General features: G+C 47.6%; 2 protein-coding genes and 1 long non-coding RNA gene across 4 annotated transcripts in view; 1 reads left to right on the forward strand and 2 right to left on the reverse strand.

Annotated features, from left to right (window-relative positions):
• Nucleotides 1-4,961, reverse strand: part of LOC105495248 (lipase E, hormone sensitive type) — a 27,235-nt gene extending 22,274 nt beyond the window's left edge. Inside the window, exon 1 of one of the 2 annotated variants that reach the window (XM_011764527.2) lies at nt 3,860-4,961. In XM_011764527.2, coding sequence (XP_011762829.2) covers nt 3,860-4,760 — 901 coding nt within the window. In that variant the 5' untranslated portion in view covers nt 4,761-4,961. Of the gene's footprint in view, nt 1-1,058; nt 1,227-3,859 lie in introns of those variants that run through there. The other variant, XM_011764528.3, reaches the window with a different exon arrangement.
• The window catches only part of LOC105495256 (uncharacterized), a 231,937-nt gene continuing 211,758 nt past the window's right edge, over nt 1,361-21,539 (forward strand). Inside the window, exon 1 of the long non-coding RNA XR_011618026.1 lies at nt 1,361-2,808. This is a non-coding gene — a long non-coding RNA (uncharacterized lncRNA). The remainder of the gene's footprint in view (nt 2,809-21,539) is intronic.
• Nucleotides 5,635-20,324, reverse strand: LOC105495249 (C-X-C motif chemokine ligand 17). The gene is made up of 4 exons (XM_011764529.3): nt 20,061-20,324; nt 9,105-9,185; nt 8,328-8,429; nt 5,635-6,563 (listed from the first exon to the last, which is right to left on the reverse strand). The coding sequence occupies exons 1-4, from the start codon at nt 20,137-20,139 to the stop codon at nt 6,466-6,468; spliced, it is 360 nt and encodes a 119-aa protein (XP_011762831.1). The 5' UTR covers nt 20,140-20,324; the 3' UTR covers nt 5,635-6,465.

Below are 21,539 nucleotides of genomic sequence, written 5' to 3' on the forward strand. Positions count from 1 at the left end.
TACAGTCTGTACTGCCTCTGCGTATGCTATGCTGGTGTGAGGCTCAGTGTCTTGCTGTGACAGCGAGTGCCCTTGGGCTTCAGTCTGTCTGCCCTCTGAGCCTGTCTGAGCCTGCGTGTGTCTGGAGCCAACTCCAGGTCTATTCTGGGCTAATGATGTGTTCTATGGCAGGGGAAGCAATGAGTTTGGGGTCCCGGGGGCTGAGGGGTGGTGTTAGTTTCCTTCCTGCATGGGAACTTCCCACAGGTCCCCATGCTGATTGATAACTGCTTGTAACTGAGGACCTGCCCCTGCCTGAGGCTTGCAGCATTTCTGTTGGTCTGTCAGCCTTTGTTCTGCCTTTTGAGACCTGAAAATAATGTGACACCCTAGAGAAATCAGGCCTTCCCTTTTCCTGAGGCAGGTGTGCAGGTCTGCAGGTCTGAAGCCAAGCCAGGGCCATTTGTCCTGGAAAGGGTAGGGGCCAGGGCTAGGCCACAGTGGAGCTGGCTGAAGCAGGTGGGCTGACAATGAATGGATGGATGGATGGACTGACTTGCCGAGTGGGAGGCCGGGACTGCGATGAGCTTTACTGGCCCCGCTGCACTCTCCACTATGGGTACCCCTTCCTCCTACCTCTCCTTGACTCACCCCTAGACTTCCTCTTTGAGTAACACCTGCTAACTTCCTTTCCCCTTATCCTCTCAAGAGCGCTGGAGCCCTGAACATCGGCGCTTTTGAACCATTCCCCAGGTGGAAAAACACTGAGGGCAGCCGTTGCCCTTGGTCACACAGCGAATACGGAATCCGAGCGGGAACCTGGGTCCACGAGGCTCGCATTCCGGACTCTGCTCCCAAGCCGATCCGGGCGTCAGCTAGTCCCTGTGCCAGGGTGGGCCTCTCGGCTCTCACATCACCCCCTCCTCACAGTGGATCATCCCGTTTTCCCCGCAAGCGGCAATGGGCCAGTCCGTAGACCCCCCCACTCCTCTTGGCAGTGGGCCAGTCCACGCTGTCCCCACTCCCCCGCAGGATGTACGAGGTTCCTTCCGGGCTGCTCCAGGTCTCCGCGCGCTCACCTTTGGCCTTGCCTTTTCGCCACCGCCGGCGACCGCGGCTCCTCGAGACCTCTTTGGCATTCTTCGAGGCCGGGGCCATAGCGGCCTCGGCGGGTTCCATTCCCCCTGCCGACTCCATCAATTCCCCGCGGTCCTCGCGCGGGGGCCAATTCCAGCCGCGAGGCCCTGCCCAGGGGGCCAATCCTCGCTACACACTACCGTCGGGCCCCCCTATTACCCAATCCCGAGCTTGCTATTCTCTGGGTCCTGCTCCCTAGCCAATCCTGGTCTCCCTCCGCTGCCGTGCTCCGCCCCCAACCGCCAGAAGTTAAGATCTGGCTCCGCCCCCCCATCGCGCATTAAAGGGCTCGCGGCCAACAAAAAGGCAGCCCTGGGGGCGGCGAAAAGCGTCCTTCGGGCAGGACTAGTGCGGAGCCCCGCGGGGAGCACCCCAGCAGGGAAGTCCCAATCTTCCCACGTGCTGGGAAGCCTCCCATGTGCTGGCTCAGTCTCGCCATCCCACTCACCTTCCCAGGGAGGGATCCCCTAGAACGCGGCCCGGCCCGCCTTTTGAAGGGGTAAAAGTGGGGCGCCTCTGGGCCTCCGCCTGGGGTGGGGGCGGGCCAGGTCCTCTGCCAAGTCAAAGACGAGGCGGGGCGCCAGCGCTGGAGGCGTGGCTGTGCCTGAGAGCCGTTGGAGGAGGGAGCCCCGCCTTCCCTCTCACGGCCCCTAGTTCTCCTATTGCGCTTTTCCTGGGGGATCTTTCTCCCTCTGTCTCCGCCCCCCAATCCCTGCTTCCGAGAATGGGGGTGGTGGGTGGTGGTGGCGAGGACGCTCGGCGCCTGCGCACTAGCTTCACGCCGCGGGCCGGCCCAAGAGCGGAGGTAGAGGGAACGACGCATGCCTGAGAAAAGGCGGGAAACATAGGAGGCTCGAGGCTTGCGCACACGCACACAGCTAACTGCTTCTGGACCGCCTGAGAGGCGGCCTCACCCGCCGTGGCGGTGTGGGGCGGGCATCCCTTGAGACTGTGTTCTGGAGGCCTGGAGAAACAGCTTTCCATCCTCAGCACTGGGGAGAGCAGACCTCGATCCCTGTCTTTGCCTGCTGCCCCTCCTCCTTCCCTCTCAAAGCATACCCACCAGCCCCGGCTCTGAGAAACGCGTTATCCTCTTATCAGCTCTGGGAGAGACAGGACGGACTGGCTTCTGGGCGGTGGGGCCGCCATTGCCTGCCCTCTGGACCAGGGCCTCACAGATGCCCTCAACTTCAGGATTAGGGCTGCGTTGCTTTTTCCCCCCACGACAGGGGACTTCAACAAGTAACCTCCAGTTCCAGAGATAAAACTTGCATTCCTCCCTTCTCCATAGCAGGGGTTTTGAGCCTAGAGAAGGAAGATCCGAGCTTCCTGGGGCTCCTATGAAGCAGGCAGGGGGCAGCACTGGGCCCCGGGAAGAGGCAGAGAAGGCGAGAGAGCGCCTGCAGCGAGCCCAGAGCCTTGGGCCCGTTATCCTCTGATGCTGCTCCCCCAACTTTCCTGCCGTCAGCCCCTGACCTTGCCTGAGACCTTGGCGGCTCCCGCACCTCCTCCCAGCTCCTCCTTGCTGAGAACACAACCCGCAAGGCCATTCCGCCTGGCTGGACTGAGTCCCCTATGGGGGCAACCTGGCAGGAAGCAGGTGTCTTCCTGGCAGCAGAGGACAGACCTGGTAAACTGAGAGACTATTGATGCCCCGATGTTCTGCCTAGCCTGCATGGAAACTCCAGAAGGGTAAGGTCCCATCTGGCATTGTATTGCTGGGACTTATGCCTGTGTCTGCCCCAGAGCTGGTGCTTGGTCAGTTTCTGTGGATGGATGAATGAATACTGGCAAGAGGGCCACTTTCCTCGTCTCCTGGTCCCTAGCCCAGAGTGCCTTGCCACTCTGGGATTTGATTTTCCCCAGATCCTCTGTAGGGAGGGAGCCTGGTCCAGGGGAGAAAGACCCCGGCTTCAAATACTGACTTTGCCACTTCCTAACTGCATGGCCCTGTGCAAGAACCCTTACTTCTTTATTTTTCTGCCTCAGTGTCCTCATTTAGAAAATGAGGATGTTGGCCAGTTGCTCGGTGGCTCATGCCTGTAATCTCAGCACTTTGGGAGGCCGAGGTGGGAGGCTTGCTTGGGGCCAGGAGTTCGAGACCAGCCTGGGCAACATAGCGAGCCCACGTCTCTAGAAATGTAAAAATTAGCTGGGTATGGTGGTGCACCTGTAGTCCCAGCTACTCGGGAGGCTGAGGTAGGAGGATCGCTTGAGCCCAGGAGTTTGAGGCTGCAGTGAGCTGTGATCATGCCACTGCACTCCAGCCTGGGCGACAGAGTGAGACTTCGTTTTTTCTTTTTTTGAGATGGAGTCTTACTCTGTCACCCAGACTGCAGTGCAGTGGTGCGATCTCGGCTCATTGCAACCTCCACCTCCCGGGTTCAAGCGATTCTCTGCCTCATCCTCCTGAGTAGCTGGGATTACAGGCACCCGCCACCATGCCTGGCTAATTTTTGTATTTTTAGTAGAGATGGTGTTTCACCATCTTGGCTAGGATGATCTTGAACTCTTGGCCTCAAGCAATCCACCTGCCTTGGCCTCCCAAAGTGCTGGGATTACAGGCGTGAGCCACTGTGCCCGGCTTTTTTTTTGTTTGTTTAATAATGGGAATGTTGATCTTTATCTCAGGATTGTTGAAGGATAACCAGAGCTAACCTGATACACCATAAGTTTTTAGTATTTCTTAAGTAAATGAATGACTGTCCCTGAGAGGCTTCAATTCCTCCAGGTTCAAACTCACCTGTATCCTGGTAGTGTCTGTGATTCTGGGCACTGGTTTTCTTATGTGGCGACGTCCCACCATATCCTGACATCACTTTATAACCAGATTTTCTTTTGAAGGGTAGCTTCACTCCCTGGGCCACCATTCCACCCATCGTGGCTAGAGACTCTGTGTCTGAAGATGATCCCACCTCTGATTCTGACTCAGAATCTGTGACCCACTCAGAAAGTGCCTTCCACTCTAGGGCTGATCGCTGTATGGATAGTTCCTGCAGTTTTGTTAGAAATCCCAGCTCTATCAAAGATCTCTGCTTGGATTTGGCTCCCTGGACTGGAGTTGTTTGCTGGTCTGACTGTTCAGGTGTCTCTTGGGATGTAGATTCAGTCGGGTCTGATGGCTCCCTTTTGGCTCCAGGTTTAGCCTGGGCCTCAGGTGTTGATTCCGCTTCTTGTTGAACTGGAGGTGGCTCTCCTGGCCCAGACCCTGGCTGGGCTACATGTCTTTCTCTCAATGCTGGCTCCTGTTGAGTTGTAGATTCTTTTCCTAGCCCAGGTCCCTGCTGGGAGGCAGGTTCCTGTTGAGTGAGGGGCACCCTTTTGATGTGAGGTGATTGCTGTGGTGCAGGCTTCTGTGGGGCAAGAAATTCCTCTTGTGAAGCAGATTTTTGTTGGGCTCTAGGATCCTTCTGGGATTCAGCATCATATTGTGCAGGGGTCTCCTGCTGGGTGAGGGGTCTTTGCCTTGAATCAGGCTCCTGTTGGGTCTTCGATTCTGGCTGGGCTATGGGTGTCTTTTCTGGCTCTGGCGTGGTTATAGGCCTCTGGTGTGGCTCAGGTTGCCAGTCTGGCCTAGATGCTGACTTAGAACCTGGCTCCATTGTTACTTCCCTCACGGGAGATATTGATCTTCCAGGTTTCATCCTTCTGGGCTCCCACCCAGCCTTCTCTCTTCACAGATATCTCATTGATTCCTCATGATGGCACGTTCCCTTGGGTTTCACTCCATCCTGGCATCATTGGTCTTCCTTTTTAAGGCAGCTGGCAGTGGGCCGATCACAGCTGGCCCCCACTAAGTAGTGAACTCTGTGCCTCTTTCTTTGGTGGGAGGATTAGGAATAGGAGGAGGCTATGTGCCCAGCACTCTCTTACAAGAAGGGAGGGGCTTGCTCTCTTGTGTCATAAATAGGGCCCCAGGGCCCCACCCCACCCACCACTCAGTTAAAATGTTTCTTCTCATAAGGCAAGCATCCCAGTTTAGGCTTCTGTGTCATCTGGGATGATAGAAGCCAGATGCTGGATAAGTGTTCCTTTTTCCTCTCTCATTCTGATGTTTGAGGAAAGCGTCATTCAGGGGGCAGTCTCTGTAGTTGTTGTAATAATTATTTCCTTCTTTGTTCCTTCCTACAAATGGTTGCCAGATTATTTATTTATTTATTTATTTATTGAGACAGAGTCTTGCTCTGTTCCCCAGGCTGGAGTGCAGTTGTGCTATTTTGGCTCACTGAAACCTCCACCTCCTGGGCTCAAGTGACTCTCCTGCCTCAGCCTCCCAAGTAGCTGGGACTACAGGCACGCACCGCCACGCCTGGCTAATTTTTGTATTTTTAGTAGAGATGGGGTTTTGCCATGTTGGCCAGGCTGGTCTTGAACTCCTGACCTTAAGTGATCCGCCTGCCACCCTCCCGCCCCAGGCCTCCCAAAGTACTAGAATTACAGGTGTGAACCATCACGCCCAGCCAGGTTGGCAGTTTAATTTCCTTATATTGTCACTCTGATCATTTAACTCCCATGCTAAAAACTAATGTCATGCCCTCCCATCTTTATAGCTTGAGGCCCTTCTGAATGACATTTGAGATACTCCATGCCATCTCTCTAGCCCTGAACTATGATCCTGTACTAGATTGGAAACTCAAAGACAGTGACCACTGATGATGATAACTGATAACGATGGTGGTAATGGTGATGATAGTAGTTATAAATACCAAAGGCTGCCTAAGTGCTAAGAAACTGTGCCATTTTTTTTTTAAACCTATATTATCTTTAGTAAGACCATGTCCGGTTCATTGGTATACTTTTTTTTTTTTTTTTTGTCCTACCTAGCTCTTACCTCAGAAAGATTTGTTGAATGAGTGAAAGATGAACAAGTAGGCCAATGGAGACAGAGTGAGGGTCTTGGTGGGGAGAATTATGTGTAGAATCTGCATGCAGTCTGCAGTGAATAGAGTAAAATGGGTCATTTGGATGTGAATTGGGAGACCCCATTTGAAAGAAACAATTTTGATCTGTTACATTTAAAAATATTTATTGACTTCTGTTTGCTACTTTCCTGATTGTATTTAGGTTAAATGACACCAGCTAGGAAGCTACAGTTTCCTGGAATCTTTCAGATAATTAAGCCTAAGCCTGGGTAAGGGGAGGGCACAGGATAAGACTGATAAGAGAAGAAGGTACTAGAGAGAGCAACAACCAAAATGATCTTGAGAAACATGCTTTTTGAGAGCACTGGAATGATTTAGGGGTGGGTACAGTGGAAGAGTGAGGTGGGAGAAGAAGAGTGTCTGGTAGATATGCTCACTGTCTTCTTGACTGAGAATATTTAATAGGAAGAGTGGGAGCTCAGAGCTCCTACAAAGGCAGAACAAAGCTTCTTAGCTGACATTGTTTGAGAAATTGCTGGCAGGCTCTGGAATGCTTGTTTGGCTTTCTGTGGTGCTTTTGGTGTCCTAGGGTGCAAATAAAGGGGAGAGGCTAGTGTTAAAAACATTTTTAACATTTCTTTCTTTTTATTTTTTATTTTGGAGACGGAGTCTTGCTCTATCGCCCAGGCTGGATGGAGTGCAGTGGCACGATCTCTGCTCATTGCAACCTCTGCCTCCCAGGTTCAAGTGATTCTCCTGCCTCAGCCTCCCGAGTAGCTGGGATTACAGGTGCCTGCCACCATGGCTGGCTAATTTTTGTATTTTTAATAGAGACAGGAATTTACCATGTTGGCCAGGCTGGTCTGGAACTCCTGACCTCAGGTGATCCACCCTCCTCGGCCCCCCAAAATGCTAGGATTACAGGCGTGAGCCACCATGCCTGGCCTTAACATTTAATTTTTTTTTTGTGATGGAGTCTCGCTCAGTCACCCAGGCTGGAATGCAGTGGTTTGATCTTGGCTCACTGTAACCACTGTCTCCTAGATTCAAGCAATTCTCCTGTCTCAGCCTTCCGAGTAACTGGAATTATAGGCACCCACCATCATGCCTGGCTCATTTTTCTATTTTAGTAGAGACGGGGTTTCACCATGTTGGCCAGGCTGGTCTTGAACTCCTGACCTCAGGTGATCTGCCCACTTTGGCCTCCCAAAATATTAGGATTACAGGCGTGAGCCACTGTGCCCAGCCAACATCTAATTTTTATGAGAGTTTTAAAGATTATAAAAATAAGACTCATCCAGTGGAAAAACATTTTTAAATCCCCACCCTAGCCTCTACAACACATTTTCCAGGGCTAGCCACTGTTAATAGTTTGCTACATATTTTTCCATACCTTCTGGTATATAAATACAATGGTTTATTTTAAAAACAAAAATGAGATTATACTATATGTATTGCTTTAGTCTGACCTTTAAGAAATCTGGCCGGGCATGGTGGCTTGCGCCTATAATCCTAGCACTTCGGGAGGTCGAGGTGGGCAGATAGCTTGAGCCCAGGAGTTCAAAACCAGGCTAGAGTGCAGTGGCGTGATCTCAGCTCCCTGCAACCTCCGCCTCCCGGATTCAAGCAATTCTCATGCTTCATACTCCCGAGCAGCTGGGATTACAGGCGTGCACCACTATGCCCAGGTAATTTTTATATTTTTAGTAGAGACAGGGTTTCACCATGTTGGCCAGGCTGGTCTTGAACTCCTGGCCTCAAGCAATCCACCTGCCTCGGCCTTCCAAAGTGCTGGGATTACAGGCGTGAGCCACTGTGCCTGGCTGCCAATATACTTTTTAATATGACACTTAAAAACTGGTAGACTAAACTGGGTGTGTACCTCTAACCCCAGATCCTTGGGAGGCTGAGGTGGGAGGATCACTTGAGCCCAGGAGTTTGAGACCAACCTGAGCAACAGAGCAAGACCCCCACTCAAAAAACAGAACAAAACAACAAACACAAAACTGCTAGACTAGGGAGGAGTCAAATTCTGTTTGATACTGACACTGGTGTAATCTTCAGAGATTAATTACCAGGTCTCCAACAGCCCCATCTACCCCCACTTTGGTAAAAGTGAGGTTTTAAAATCTAAGAATTTGGTTAAACCTTTCCAGTATCAGGAGAATTGTATCCTGCTTTTCCTGCTCTTCCTATTTCCTGACAAGTTGACATTGAGTAGAAAGGGCTGAGTTGTGTGCTTATCCTGGTCTTAATTTCACCTCTTTTTTCTATTCTCAACCGTGCTTCATCCCTAGTGATTCCACGGAGTGACTGTGGTATAAGGAAAATCATCCTCTGCAAACTTACTTGTTTTCTTCACATTGCCCTTGAAATGATCACAGGGACACTGCTTCTTTGGCAGCCCAGAAACTGTCATGACTTTTCTTCTCGGGGCTCTCAGGAACCAATCTGAAACAACAGCACTGCTGCTTAGATGGGAGAGTTAATACATATGATAGGAGGGAGTAGGACGAAGCTTTAATCGCCATCTTCTGTGCCTTGAATTTCTACTGCAATGGGGTAGGAAAAGGGGTCAACACAGAACAGTGTCCATCCGGCTATTTGAATGCTTGTATTTCTGAGTTGTTTTTCCTGACCTGTTTGGGCAAGGGTTTGGTGGCAGGTTTGGAGGGTGCATCAGAATATCATTACTCCAAAGAATGAGGAGTAAGGCTTGGGTGTCTGCTTTCCAGTGGCTGCTTTCCCTTGGGGAAGCCATTTTGTCTCTCTGCTTTCAGTCTTACCTATGAGTAAAATAAGGCTGAGAATAGGATTCAGGAAGCTTTTGGAAGGCCAGGAAAAAATAAAAAGCCTTTTGGGCGGTAGCCCTGGGTTCTTTAGGAAAAGGATAAGGGGCAGGGGGCAGCCTGACATTGGCTGGCTTTCCCCCTAGACCTTGGAGAAGTCCAGTTTTTGCCTGAGAGTCAGGAAGAAAGCGGGCACGGGTGCTGCATGTGGCAGGTTGTGGAGAGGGGAATGGGTGAAGTCAGCTGAGATAACATCTGCATTGGTCTCAGAGGGGCCCAAGGGAGAGAGCTGGGGTCATGGTGATGCCATCGCTGTTGTTGATGCTGAGTTACTGACCTTTGCACTCACATTCTTGGCCGCCTTCCTGGAGCCACTTCCTAGAAGCCTGGCCTTGGTCCCTATGGCCTCTGGCGACCCCTGTCGGAAGGAAACAGGTCACATCCAGACACTGGAAAGGGAACAGAAATGATCCTCCCAGCATTGTGCTACCTAGGTCAGCACAGTTCCATTTTTCCATTTTTACTTCAAGAATCTAGGTTACTTTAAGAGACGAATATTTTATTTTTATTTATATTTTTGAGATGGGGTCTTGGTACGTTACCTAGGCTGGTCTTGAACTCTTGGGCTCCAGTGATCCTCCTGCCTTGGCCTCCCAAAGTGCTAGGATTATAGGCATGAGCTACTGTGCCCAGCTGAGGGGTATTTTAATCAATGAGGAATTGAGGTTTAAAATCCGGCCTATATGTAACCATATTAAAAAATTTCATGATTAAACAACATCTGGCCTAGGGAAAAGCGTAGCTGAAGGTAGGTGGAGAAAGAATGGCTTCTAGATGGAAGAGAGGATAAAAGGTAGGGCTTTGTCAAAGCCTCCCGACCTCTCCCCATACCTCACACTAAAATCCTCATGACTTAAAAGAGTGAGAGCAAGGAGATTATTCCATAAACCAAGATTTTCCCTTGACCTCCAAGTTGCTGGGTTTGTTTGTTTGTGTTTGTTTGATTTTTGAGACAGGATCTCACTCTGTCATCCAGACTGGAGTGTAGTGGTGCAGTCACGGCTGCAGCCTCGACCTCCTGGGTTTGGTTGGTCCTCCCATCTCAACCTCCTCGGTAACTGAGGCTTCAGGCATGCACCACCACTCCTGGCTAGTTTTTGTATTTTTTGTAAAGATAGGGTTTCGCTACGTTGCGCAGGTTGGTCTGGAGCTCCTGGGTGTAAGCGATCTGCCCGTCTTGGCCTCCCAAAGTGCTGTGATTATAGGCATGAGCCATCACACCCACCCCAAGTAGCTGTATTTGAATCCAGAGTCCCAGTTCAGCTATCAAATGATGGTATTTACCTTTGTTCCTCTGGAACAAATACATTCTTCTTTTGGCCTCTATCCGAGCCTGTTTTTATCTTCTGATTCTATCTTATCTCCATTTTTTGATACTTAAAATATTCCTATGACAGGCCGGGCTAGGTGGCTCACGCCTGGAATCCCAGCACTTTGGGAGGCTGAGGCAGGTGGAACATGAGGTCAGGAGATCAAGACCATCCTGGCTAACACGGTGAAACCCCCTCTCTACTAAAAATACAAAAAATTAGCCAGGTGTGGTGGCGGGCGCCTGTAGACCCAGCTGCTCAGGAGGCTGAGGCAGGAGAATCTCTTGAACCCAGGAGGCAGAAGTTGCAATGAGCTAAGATTGCACCACTGTACTCCAGCCTGGGCGACAAAGCAAGAGTCCATCTCAAAAAAAAAAAAAAAAAAAAAAAAAAATTCCTATGACAATCAAGGATGATGGTTTATAGACTTGAGATTCTCAAGTAAGAACTTGGCTCAGATGACACCTCCTTTATGGTGGTTTCTGATACTTCCTGTCAGAATGAATTATGCCTTCATGCGGTTCCTATTGTATTTGAATGCAGTTCTGTTATTGCACTGTAATGTTGTTGTTTGAAATCTTTTATGCACTGAATTGTGTCTCCTGAAATTCACATGTTGAATCCATAACCCCCAGTACCTCAGAATGCCTGTATTTGGAGATAGGGCCTTTAAAAAGGTGATTAAATCAGGCTGTTATGGTGGGCCCTACTCCAGTCTGGCTGGTGTCCTTATAATAAAAGGAGATTTGGGCCGGGCGCGGTGGCTCACGCCTGTCATCTCAGCACTTTGGGAGGCCGAGGCGGGTGGATCACAAGGTCAGGAGTTCAAGACCAGCCTGGCCAACATAGTGAAACCCTGTCTTTACTAAAAATACAAAAATTAGCTGGGCATGGTGGCATGCGTCTGTAGTCCCAGCTACTCGGGAGGCTGAGGCAGGAGAATTGCTTGAACCCGGGAAGTGGAGGTTGTAGTGAACTGAGATTGCATCAACGGACTGCAGCTTGGGCCACAAGGTAAGACTTCGTCTCAAAAAAAAAAAAAGGCCCTTATGAATGGGACATAGGCCAGGTGTGGTGGCTCTCACCTGTAATCCCAGTGCTTTGGGAGGCTGAGGCAAGGGGATTGCTTGAGGGCAGTAGTTCAAGACAGCCTAGGTAATATAGCGAGGCCTTGTCTCTACTATATATATATATATATATATATATATATATATATTTTTTTTTTTTTTTTTAAAGTAAGGTATCCTAGGCTGGGCATGGTGGCTCATCCCTGTAATCCCAGCACTTTGGGAGGCTGAGGCTGGCGGATCATTCGAGGTCCGGAGTGCAAGACCAGCTTAGCCAACATGGTGAAACCCTGTCTCTACTGAAAATACAAAAATTAGCTGGGTGTGATGGCGCATGCCACCTGTAATCCCAGCTACTGGGGAGGCTGAGGCAGAATTGCTTGAACCCGGGAGGCAGAGGTTGCAGTGAGTCAAGATCATGCCATTGCACTCCAGCCTGGGCAACAGAGTGAGACTCCGTCGCAAAAAAAAAAAAAAAAAAGTAGGAGGGATCCTATAGAGCTCTTTCATTCTCTTTCCACCTCTTGAAGATAAGAGGAGAAGTCCGCTGTCTGCAGCCTGGAAGAGGACCCTTGCCAGAACTCAGCTGTGCTGGCACCCTGATTTCATAGATCCAGCCTGCAGAACTGTGAGGAATAAATTTCTCTTATTTATGCCACCCAGTCTGTGGTATTGTGTTAATGCAGTCCTAGCAAACTAACATAAAATCTTTCTCCTTCACTAGACTCTGAACCATTGGCTCAATAGTCATTCAGCTACGTGGTTCCTGACACATGGTAGGCATTTGGTAAATGTTTGTTCAATACGTGGATGGATATGTTGTTTGGAGGGGACCCTTAGAGATCATATGGCTCAATTCAGGCCTCCTACTTCCCAGACTTCTGTCACACAGATGGAGGGGGTTGCGTCATTTCCCCAAGGGCTGCTTTTCCAGTGTTCTCATGTGCTGTTTTGAGTGTTATCAAAGTACTTTAACCTGGCATAGCCCCTGCCATGTAAACTTTTCTAACATTTTTACTCTTGCCTGACCTCTACTCCTAGTTCCAGAGAAAAACCACAGAATTTTAGGCCCTGAAGGAAATCCCGGAGATTATTTAATCGAATTCCTTAATTCTGAAGTTTTTTTTTCAGTCTAAATGTAATTTAACTGTTGGAGAAAATTTTGAAAGTACAAACAGAGAAATTACTATTCTTACAAACTGTTGGTATTTTGGCATATTTGTTACCTGCATATGCTTTTTATACAATGTAGTGATAACCATAGAATGTAAACACATTCTCTTTTTCCATTCATAGGCATGTTGCTGTGTTATCTTTATAACACATTTTTAATGAATGCATAATACTCTCAATAATTATGTGTTCCAAATTATTTAACTGCTTTCCCATTGCTGAATATTTAGAAAGTTTTATTTTTTAGAAGTTGGTAAATTTCTTTGTTCTTATAACTGTTTTCCAAATTTTAGATTATTTTCTTGGGAGAGAGTTCCCAAAGTGGAATTACTGGGTCAAAAGTTAAGAATTGCTTTCAAAAGAGCTGTATTAATGTTTAAATTTTATTTTTTAATTATTTTATTTTATTTTATTTTTTTTGAGACGGAGTCTCGCTCTGTGGCCCAGGCTGGAGTGCAGTGGCCGGATCTCAGCTCACTGCAAGCTCCGCCTCCGGGGTTCGCGCCGTTCTCCTGCCTCAGCCTCCCGAGTAGCTGGGACTACAGGCGCCCGCCACTTCGCCCGGCTAGTTTTTTGTATTTTTTAGTAGAGATGGGGTTTCACCATGTTAGCCAGGATGGTCTCGATCTCCTGACTTCGTGATCCGCCCACCTCGGCCTCCCAAAGTGCTGGGATTACAGGCGTTAGCCACTGCGCCCGGCCAAGGGCTGTACTAATTTCATTAAATCACTATCTCCTTTTTTTGTTTTTTGTTTTTTTTTGAGACGGAGTCTCGCTCTGTGGCCCAGGCTGGAGTGCAGTGGCCGGATCTCAGCTCACTGCAAGCTCCGCCTCCCGGGTTTACGCCATTCTCCTGCCTCAGCCTCCCGAGCAGTTGGGACTACAGGCGCCTGCCACCGCGCCCGGCTAGTTTTTTGTATTTTTTTAGTAGAGACGGGGTTTCACCGTGTTAGCCAGGATGGTCTCGATCTCCTGACCTCGTGATCCGCCCGTCTCGGCCTCCCAAAGTGCTGGGACTACAGGCTTGAGCCACCGCGCCCGGCCTCCTTTTTTTTTTTTTAAGATGAGGAAACAGTCCCAGAGAGAGCAAATGAAATGCCCAAGTTCATAAAGGTAATGGGGACATATCTAGGGCTGAAACCCAGGTCCAGGATTTTATTTTATTTTTAGTGACCAGGGTCTTGCTATGTTGCCCGGGCTAGTGCAATAGCTGTTCACAGACATGATCACAGCACAGTGTGGCCTCAAACTCCTGGGCTCAAGTGATCCTCCTTCGTCAGCCTCCCAAGCACTACCACACCCAGCTACAGGTACAAGATTCTTAGTCTATTGTTTTATTCTGCACTGCTATATGACCCTAGTTTCACAGAGGAAACTGAAAATGAAGCTGCATGGTGCTATAGTATTATGTCTCCCAAACTTCAGACATTTTTAGACCATCTTTATGATTTTTTTCTATAGCTTAAACCACCCTTAGTATTATTTACTTCATGCTTTTTCTTTTTTCTTTCTTTCTCTTTCTTCCTTCCTCCCTCCCCTCCCCTCCCTCCCTTCCTCCCTCCCCTCCCCTCCCTCCCTTCCTCCCTCCCTCCCTCCCTCCCTTCCTTCCTTCCATTCCTCCCTTCCTTCCTTCCTTCCTTCCTTCTTTTTTTGACAAGAGTCTCACTCTGTCGCCCAAGCTGGAGTACAGTGTTGCGATCTCGGCTCCCTGCAACCTCCGCCTCCAGGTTTCAAGCAATTCTCCTTCCTCAGCCTCCCAAGTAGCTGGGATTATAGGCACCCACCACCCATGCCTGACTAATTTTTGTATTTTTAGTAGAAGCGGGTTTTACCATGTTAGTCAGGCTGGTCCTGAACTCTTAACATCAAGTGATTACAGGCATGAGCCACTATGCCTGGCCACTTTATACTTTTTCTTTTTTCTTTTTTTTTTTTTGAGGTGGAGTCTCACTCTGTCGCCCAGGCTGGAGTGCAGTGGCGGGATCTCAGCTCACTGCAAGCTCCGCCTCCTGGGTTCATGCCATTCTCCTGCCTCAGCCTCCCGAGTAGCTGGGACTACAGGCGCCGTAGTTTTTTGTATTTTTTAGTAGAGATGGGGTTTCACTGTGTTAGCCAGGATGGTCTCGATCTCCTGACCTCGTGATCCGCCTGTCTCGGCCTCCCAAAGTGCTGGGATTACAGGCTTGAGCCACCGTGCCCAGCCTTATACTTTTTCTCTAAATAAATTTATTTTGCAAAACATCCTCATCCTATGCAATATTATCTGTGAAATTACAGGTTTGATGTATGCTTAGTTTTTTTCCTAACATGCATTAAAATAAACACAGAAGTATTAAAGTAAAAAGAAGCTTATTTACATTGCACCTAAAATCAGTTTTGGGAACCACTGATACAGTGGCATAAACGTGCACTTTATATCCAGATAGGCCTGGGGTCAGCTATTGGCTCTATCACTTAACTATGTCAACTTGGACAAGTCACTTGGCTTCTATGATCCTCGATTCCCTGATTTGTAAAAGGAGGATGGTAAAATCCTCCTCGCAGAGTTGTTGGGAATAAGTGAGCTGCTGTGGGAGCCCAGTGCCCAGGCGGGTGTTGAGTACATGATGGTTATCATTGTGGTTATTGCTGTGGAATTCTGGTTATTTTCCAAAGAGAGTGTCTATGCTGGAATATTGGGCTTGTGGCTTTCTGCTGATGTCGATGTGTAAATAAGTTACTTCCACTTGTTAGGATTTATGGTGCATCTGTCACTATTTTCATTTCCCAGATCCACTATATACTTGCTTTGTGATTTTGGACAAAGTTGTGTAACTTTTCTATGCCTCATTTTCCTAATTTGTAAGATGTGGTTAATAATAGTACAGTAGACCTTCCTTATCCACAGGACTCCCAAGATAATTGAAGTCTCAGATAGTACCAAACCCTATATATATATATATTTTCTACACATATACACTTATGATAAAATTTAATTTATGAATTAGGCACAGTAAGAGATTAATAATAACTAATAGAATAGAACAATTTAAAAAATATACTGTAATAGGCTGGGGAGGGGGCTCACGCCTGTAATCCCAGAACTTCTGGACGCCAAGGCAGGCAGATCACGAGGTCAGGAGATCGAGACCATCCTGGCTAACACGGTGAAACCAAGTCTCTACTAAAAATACAAAATAGTAGCCGGTTGTGGTGGCGCATGCCTTTAGTCCCAGCTACTTGGGAGGCTGAGGCGGGAGAATGGCGTGAACCCGGCAGGCAGAGCTTGTAGTGAGCCGAGATCACACCACTGCACTACAGCCTGGGTGACAGAGTGAGACTCTGTCTCAAAAAAAAAAAAAAAAAAAAAAAAAAATTTATATATATATATATACTGTAATAAAAATGATGTGAATGTGGCCTTTCTCTCTCTGTTTCTCAAGATAACATAACAATATTTTGGGGCCACAGTTGGCGGGTAACTGAAACTGCGATTAAGTGGGGACTACTGTACATGAGTGTGCGTGTGTGTTATTTCCCAGCTCTGACCACTAGAGGGCCTAGAAGCACCAGCACCTGCTAGCAATGGGCCTATCAGTCAGTGCCCATGGTCTGTAAATATCATTCTCCCATGAAAGGAACTAGGGCTTCCAGGAAAAATAGCTGATCCAGGGCTGGGACAGAAAAACACAAGAGGAGCCCGAAGCTTCTTGTGGTGTCAGAAATGAAGGAACTGCTCAAAAAATGATGGAGACATGTCTAAAGGTCATAGAAGCCAACTGGAAGGAGTTCCCAGTGGCCAATTTTGGGACAATATGAGCAACATAATAAATAATGATAGTAATGGATTCCAACCCATAAATACTCATGAGTCCATGCTGATATAAATAAATAACTGAACAAATAAATAAGGAAGAAAAGGCTGGGCATGGTGACTCACACCTGTAATCCCAGCACTTTGGGAGGTGGAAGTGGGGGAATCACTTGAGGCCAGGAATTAGACACCAGCCTGGCTAACATGACAAAACCCCGTCTCTACTAATACAAAAATTAGCCGGGTGTGGTGGTGTGTGCCTGTAGTCTCAGCTACTCAGGAGGCTGAGGTGGGAGGATCGCTTGAGCCCAGAAGGTGGAGGTTGCAGTGAGCCAAGATCACACCACTGCATTCCAGCCTAGGCAACAGAGTGAGACTCTATCTCAAAAACAAACAAACAAACAAAAAACAAAAAACAAAAAACAAAAAAAAGAAAGAAAAAGAAATAACTCTTTCTTATGGCAGAATTCCGATTAGATAAATGTAGAAGGAACAATAGAAGTAGAAAATCACTATTTGTCCAATACCACAGTAATAATTCTTTGTAGGAAACAATCATCCATAGATTCTAAAAATTAATGTTAAAAGTATGATGATGCTGTTAACTGGTGAACAACAAGAAAAAAAAGTATGATGAGAAGAAACAGGCTGTTTACATATTTCCAAAGTGTTTCTCTGCAAGATACTTATTAATTACAATGAGACGAATAGTAACCTTACAGTAGAGAAACCTGGCAGACACCACCTGAACCAAGTGCTTAAAGTGAACCCCATCAGTAATGAGAGATACCGACATCCTGGGGCTCTTGCTGGGATGTCCAGAGAAGGATACATCACTTCTGAAGTATTCTTGCCTAAAATGCGTAGCCGGAAATATCAGACAAACCCATATTCTGGGAGCATTCTACAAAACAACTGGCTAGTACTCTTCAAAAGTGTCAAGGTCCTGAAAGAGAGGGAAAGACTGAGAAACTATCCCAGGTTGGAGGAGACTTAGGAGATCTGACATTTTATTCAGTGGGATCCCGAATTGGAGTCTGGAGCAGAAAAAGGACATGAGTGGGACGATTAGCAAGATTTGAACATTTGTAGATTAGTTAATATTATGGTATCAATGCTAATCTCCTGGTTTTAATAATTGTATTATGGTTACATAAGATATTGTTTGAAAACAATTGGATGAAGGCTATACTGGAACTCTATTTTTATAATATTTTTCAAAGTCTGAAAAATGAAAAGTAAGAAAAAGTAAGAAATGCATTAGATTTGTGAGGACAAATGAGATAATAAGTGTGAAGTGCTTAGAACAATGCTTGTGATATAGGAGTTCTTAATGTGTCTGATATAAGTAATTTTATAATTAAATAATATTACAATTAATGAATCTGTTATTATAAGTAATTTATTTCCTAATGACCTCATATATTCTCACTTATTTTTATTTCCCTTAACCCTGTGAAAAGCATATTGAGCATGTATGTGATTAAGAGATAAAATAAGATTAGACTTTATTCTGAGATTTATTTTGGGGATGGAGGAGCTATTATTTCCTTTAGCCACTAAGTAGCTCAGACTCAGGCCTACATTGCAAAACTTCTCTTGGCTGGGAAACAAGGCTTGAGCCCGGCTGCCACCCCCGCGACGTGGTTTGTGATGGTGCCTCCTGGTGGCGCAGGGAGCTTTCCCCAGTTCCTCACCCTTGTCCTTTAGGAGCGACTTAGAAATTTTACTCAGTCCATTTATTAAACCCTTTCTAGGTCACACTGCGGATCATTTAATCTTCACAAGTGTGTGTGACAAGTGGTATTTTCTTCATTTTAAGATGATAAAACTGAAACTCAAAAAAGTGAGGCGACTTGTCTAGGGTTGCCAAGTGTGTGGCAGAGTCAAGATCTAGGTCCCCCTGACTTCCAGGCTGAGTGTAAAGGTCTAGGTGAGTCTAAAAGTGTGGCCATGCAGAGAACTATTGGTGTAGAGCAGTGGTTGTTGACCAAGGGTGGATCCCCCTCCGGGGACATTTGGCGATGTCTGGAGATATTTTTGGCTTCCATAATGGGTTTGGATGAGGGAGAGGGGAGGCTGCTATTGGCGTGTAGTGGAGAGACGCCACGCGGATGCTGCTGAACATCTCACAGTGCACAGAACAGCCCCCACTGCAAGGAACTGTTTAGCCCGAATGTCAGTAGAGCTGCTATGAAGCCCTGGTTTGATTTAGAAACCTGAGGATGCATTCTTGAGGTTATCTAATGTTCGCTGAGTACTGAGCTGAATAGCGTGAGGGATATGGAAACAGTGCACCAGTCCGTGCCACCAAGTAGTTTGCAGCCGACGCAGGGGGTAGAGGCAGGAAAGGCACATGAGGCCCGTCAATATAAGGCAGCAGATGATGAGTGCAAGAAGAGAGTGTCCAGCAGGGCTAAGCTGGCTCTCAGGAGGGAGACCACATGTCTGCCTGTGAGAGGAACTGAAGGAAGCTGTGGAAGGTGGTTTTGAGTTGGGTGTCTGAGCAAAGTTGAGCTGATGGGAAAACACAATACATGTTCAGCGAAGAGCAAACAGGTTAGTTTGGGTGGAGAATAGTATTTTTTAGTGAGTAGAGGGAGGTACACTGGAAAAACAGGTTGGGACTAGAGCTTTGAGTTCAGGCAGAGGACTGTAGCATGGGTGTCTGTCATAGTGATGGAAAAGTCTTCCCTTTTGGAATAGTGGTCTAGGCCCTAGGGCTATGGGGCTTAGCAGCTTCCAGAGCACTCTCTCTACAAAGGAAGAGATGTTGGAAATTGGAGTGGAGAAGGGAGAATGCCTCCTGATTTTAGGACCAAGTTGGTGCTGAGTATGCAGCAAAGCCATTTCACCTCAAAGTGGCCTTTGGGGAGATGGTGCTCACAAGCAGAAATATACATGGGGGTCAGGTCTGTTCTTCGTGGTTGCTCTGTGAAGGGCTGGGCCACTTTATAGTGAAAGCTGGAGCAGATTTGCAACCCCTAAGCTAAGGTCTGCTTCCCAAAATGTGAGCTGTTACAGCAGGGCTTGCTACGAATAAAGCTTCAAATATGGACACTACCTGGTGACAGGCTTTTTCTAGTTTATTTCATTACCAGTAAATAGCATTAAGACATGTTGGTGGCATTCCGGTGCACTGTAAAGAATATAAGCAAGGACTTCCTGATCTTCTATAAAGGTACCATTGCCTTCAACACCCTCCCACCACCATCATTAAGTTTAGCCATGATAATTATGTTACTCTTTTGGAAAAGGGTTGGGGGAGAAGACATGGGAGCAAATCTTTGTTGAGCTAGTATATATATACATACATACATACCTGTGTGTGTGAGGAGGATCAGCTACAATTACAGATATTTTCTTTTTTTTTTCTTTTTTATTTTTGAGACGGAGTCTCGCTCTGTAACTCAGGCTGGAGTACAGTGGTACCATCTTGGCTCACTGCAGCCTTTGCCTCCCGGGTTCCAGCAATTCTCCAGGCTCAGCCTCCTGAGTAGCTGGGACTACAGGTGCGTGCTACCACGCCTGGCTAATTTTTTTGTATTTTTCGTAGAGATGGAGTTTCACCGTGTTAGCCAGGATAGTCTCAATTTCCTGACCTTGTGATCTGCCCGCCTTAGCCTCCCAAAGTGCTGGGATTACAGGCATGAACCACTGCGCCCGGCCAGTTGCAGATATTTTCACATACAATATCTCATTTAACTCTGTCAACATCGTTTGGGTGTAAGTACAGTTTTCTGTTTTTTGTAAAGGAGGAAACTGGCATTGAGAAAGGCTCACTCACCCCAATACCCCACAGCTAAGAGAAGCTGCATTTTGATGTGTCTGTGGCCTGTCTTGCCACATTTCCTCCCCTCATTTTCCCCTTCATAGACAGTCTTGTTTACCTGGATTCAGGCTGCTAGAGACCATGGACATCAGCATCAATGGCAGCAACAGGAGGAAGGAAGAGATTAGAACTTTCATTGCAACGGTTGGTGCAGCTGTTAAGTTGCTTGAAGAGTATAATGGAAGGTTCCCTGTTGGAGGCTGCTGATCTCTGGGGATGACTCAGGTCAGGGTACTCAGCCTGGCGGTCTATGCTTTAGTCCCAGGCCAGCGTTCCCATTTGAGGGTGAGAACAGGTGAGGTGACGCTGTTTTGCTCTTAGGTAACAGATTAGACCATGTGCTTTATGGGAATCTGGGAGGTGAAACTGGTCAAACAAAAGAAATGCAGCATTCTTAAGAACATAAGAAGGTGACTGATAACTTGGCAGCCGTGCCAGTTCTCTCCTGTACTCTTTCCCGCCTCCTCACACCCCAGTGCCTCATGATTTCTTCCTCAAACCTTTTTTTCTTGCTTGGATTTCCTTATACCTTTCAGTGACCCTCTCTATCTGAATATTTGACAGGAAAGTGGCTGCTAAGTGTTGGTAGGCGAGACTTTGACAAGGTCTCTTTCCCCTCCTGCTCCCATCCTTTTAAAAATATCAGCAATAGTAGTGTTGTTGCCTGGGAAGTTGCTCTGTCCTCTCTCTGTTCACAATTCCCTTCAATTCTGTAGCCACATAAGGTAGCAGCAGAGCAGGATCTGGGACAAGAGGCAGCTCCCCTGCCCAGAACACCGCCCTGGAGCAGTGGGTGACACCAGGCCTCCTTGTGTGTCCATCAGGAAGGTGGCCATGGCTTAGCTGTTCTGGTCTAAAGGAGAGGGAACTGGGTTGGGGGAAGAGACCTCCAGAGCTGCAGGTCCCAGAGGGTTTGAGAAACAGGAGCCACAGAAGGGAAGGAGCCCTGAAGTGTGTTTGCCCAGCTGCTGGGGCGCCTGGCTCCAGCACTTCTTTGGAAATGGCCCCAGGTCAAAGAAGAAAGGTAATAATACTGGAAGTAAACATTAGGGGCATAGAATATCAGCACTCACGAAACTTGACATTTATTTGAGACTTTAGGAAATGTGCGCAAAGGGAGAGGAGAGGCTGGGCTTGAATGCTGGGTGATATTCATGGGGGCTGAAGGGAAGGCAAACAAGGGAGCCCTCCCTGGAAGCCTCCAGGCAGGAGTGAGAACAGGGGGTGTGACTTTGTTTCCTTGAGAGGAGGAAAGAGGAAAGGCATGAGTCAAAGCCCTTTGCTTTTGTTTGACCATTCTTTTTTCTCCACGTTTTCAAATTATCTCGGCCTGTTGACTTGTCACAGAGTTGATTGTGGACTTTGCTACTGCAGTGTTTATAAAGCACTGCAGGGGCCAGGGACTGCTAGGACTGAGCCTGTGTCCAAGTTGAAGGCTCAGGCTGGGCCTAAGCTTGTTCTGATGCAAATCACGGATGTGGCTTCTTTCTGGAAAATATAAAAATGGTCTCTGCCTTCAGGAGGCTCAAGTCTAACC

This window comes from Macaca nemestrina, chromosome 20 (assembly GCF_043159975.1).
Source record: "Macaca nemestrina isolate mMacNem1 chromosome 20, mMacNem.hap1, whole genome shotgun sequence".
In the NCBI taxonomy this organism is placed as follows: Eukaryota; Metazoa; Chordata; class Mammalia; order Primates; family Cercopithecidae; genus Macaca; species Macaca nemestrina.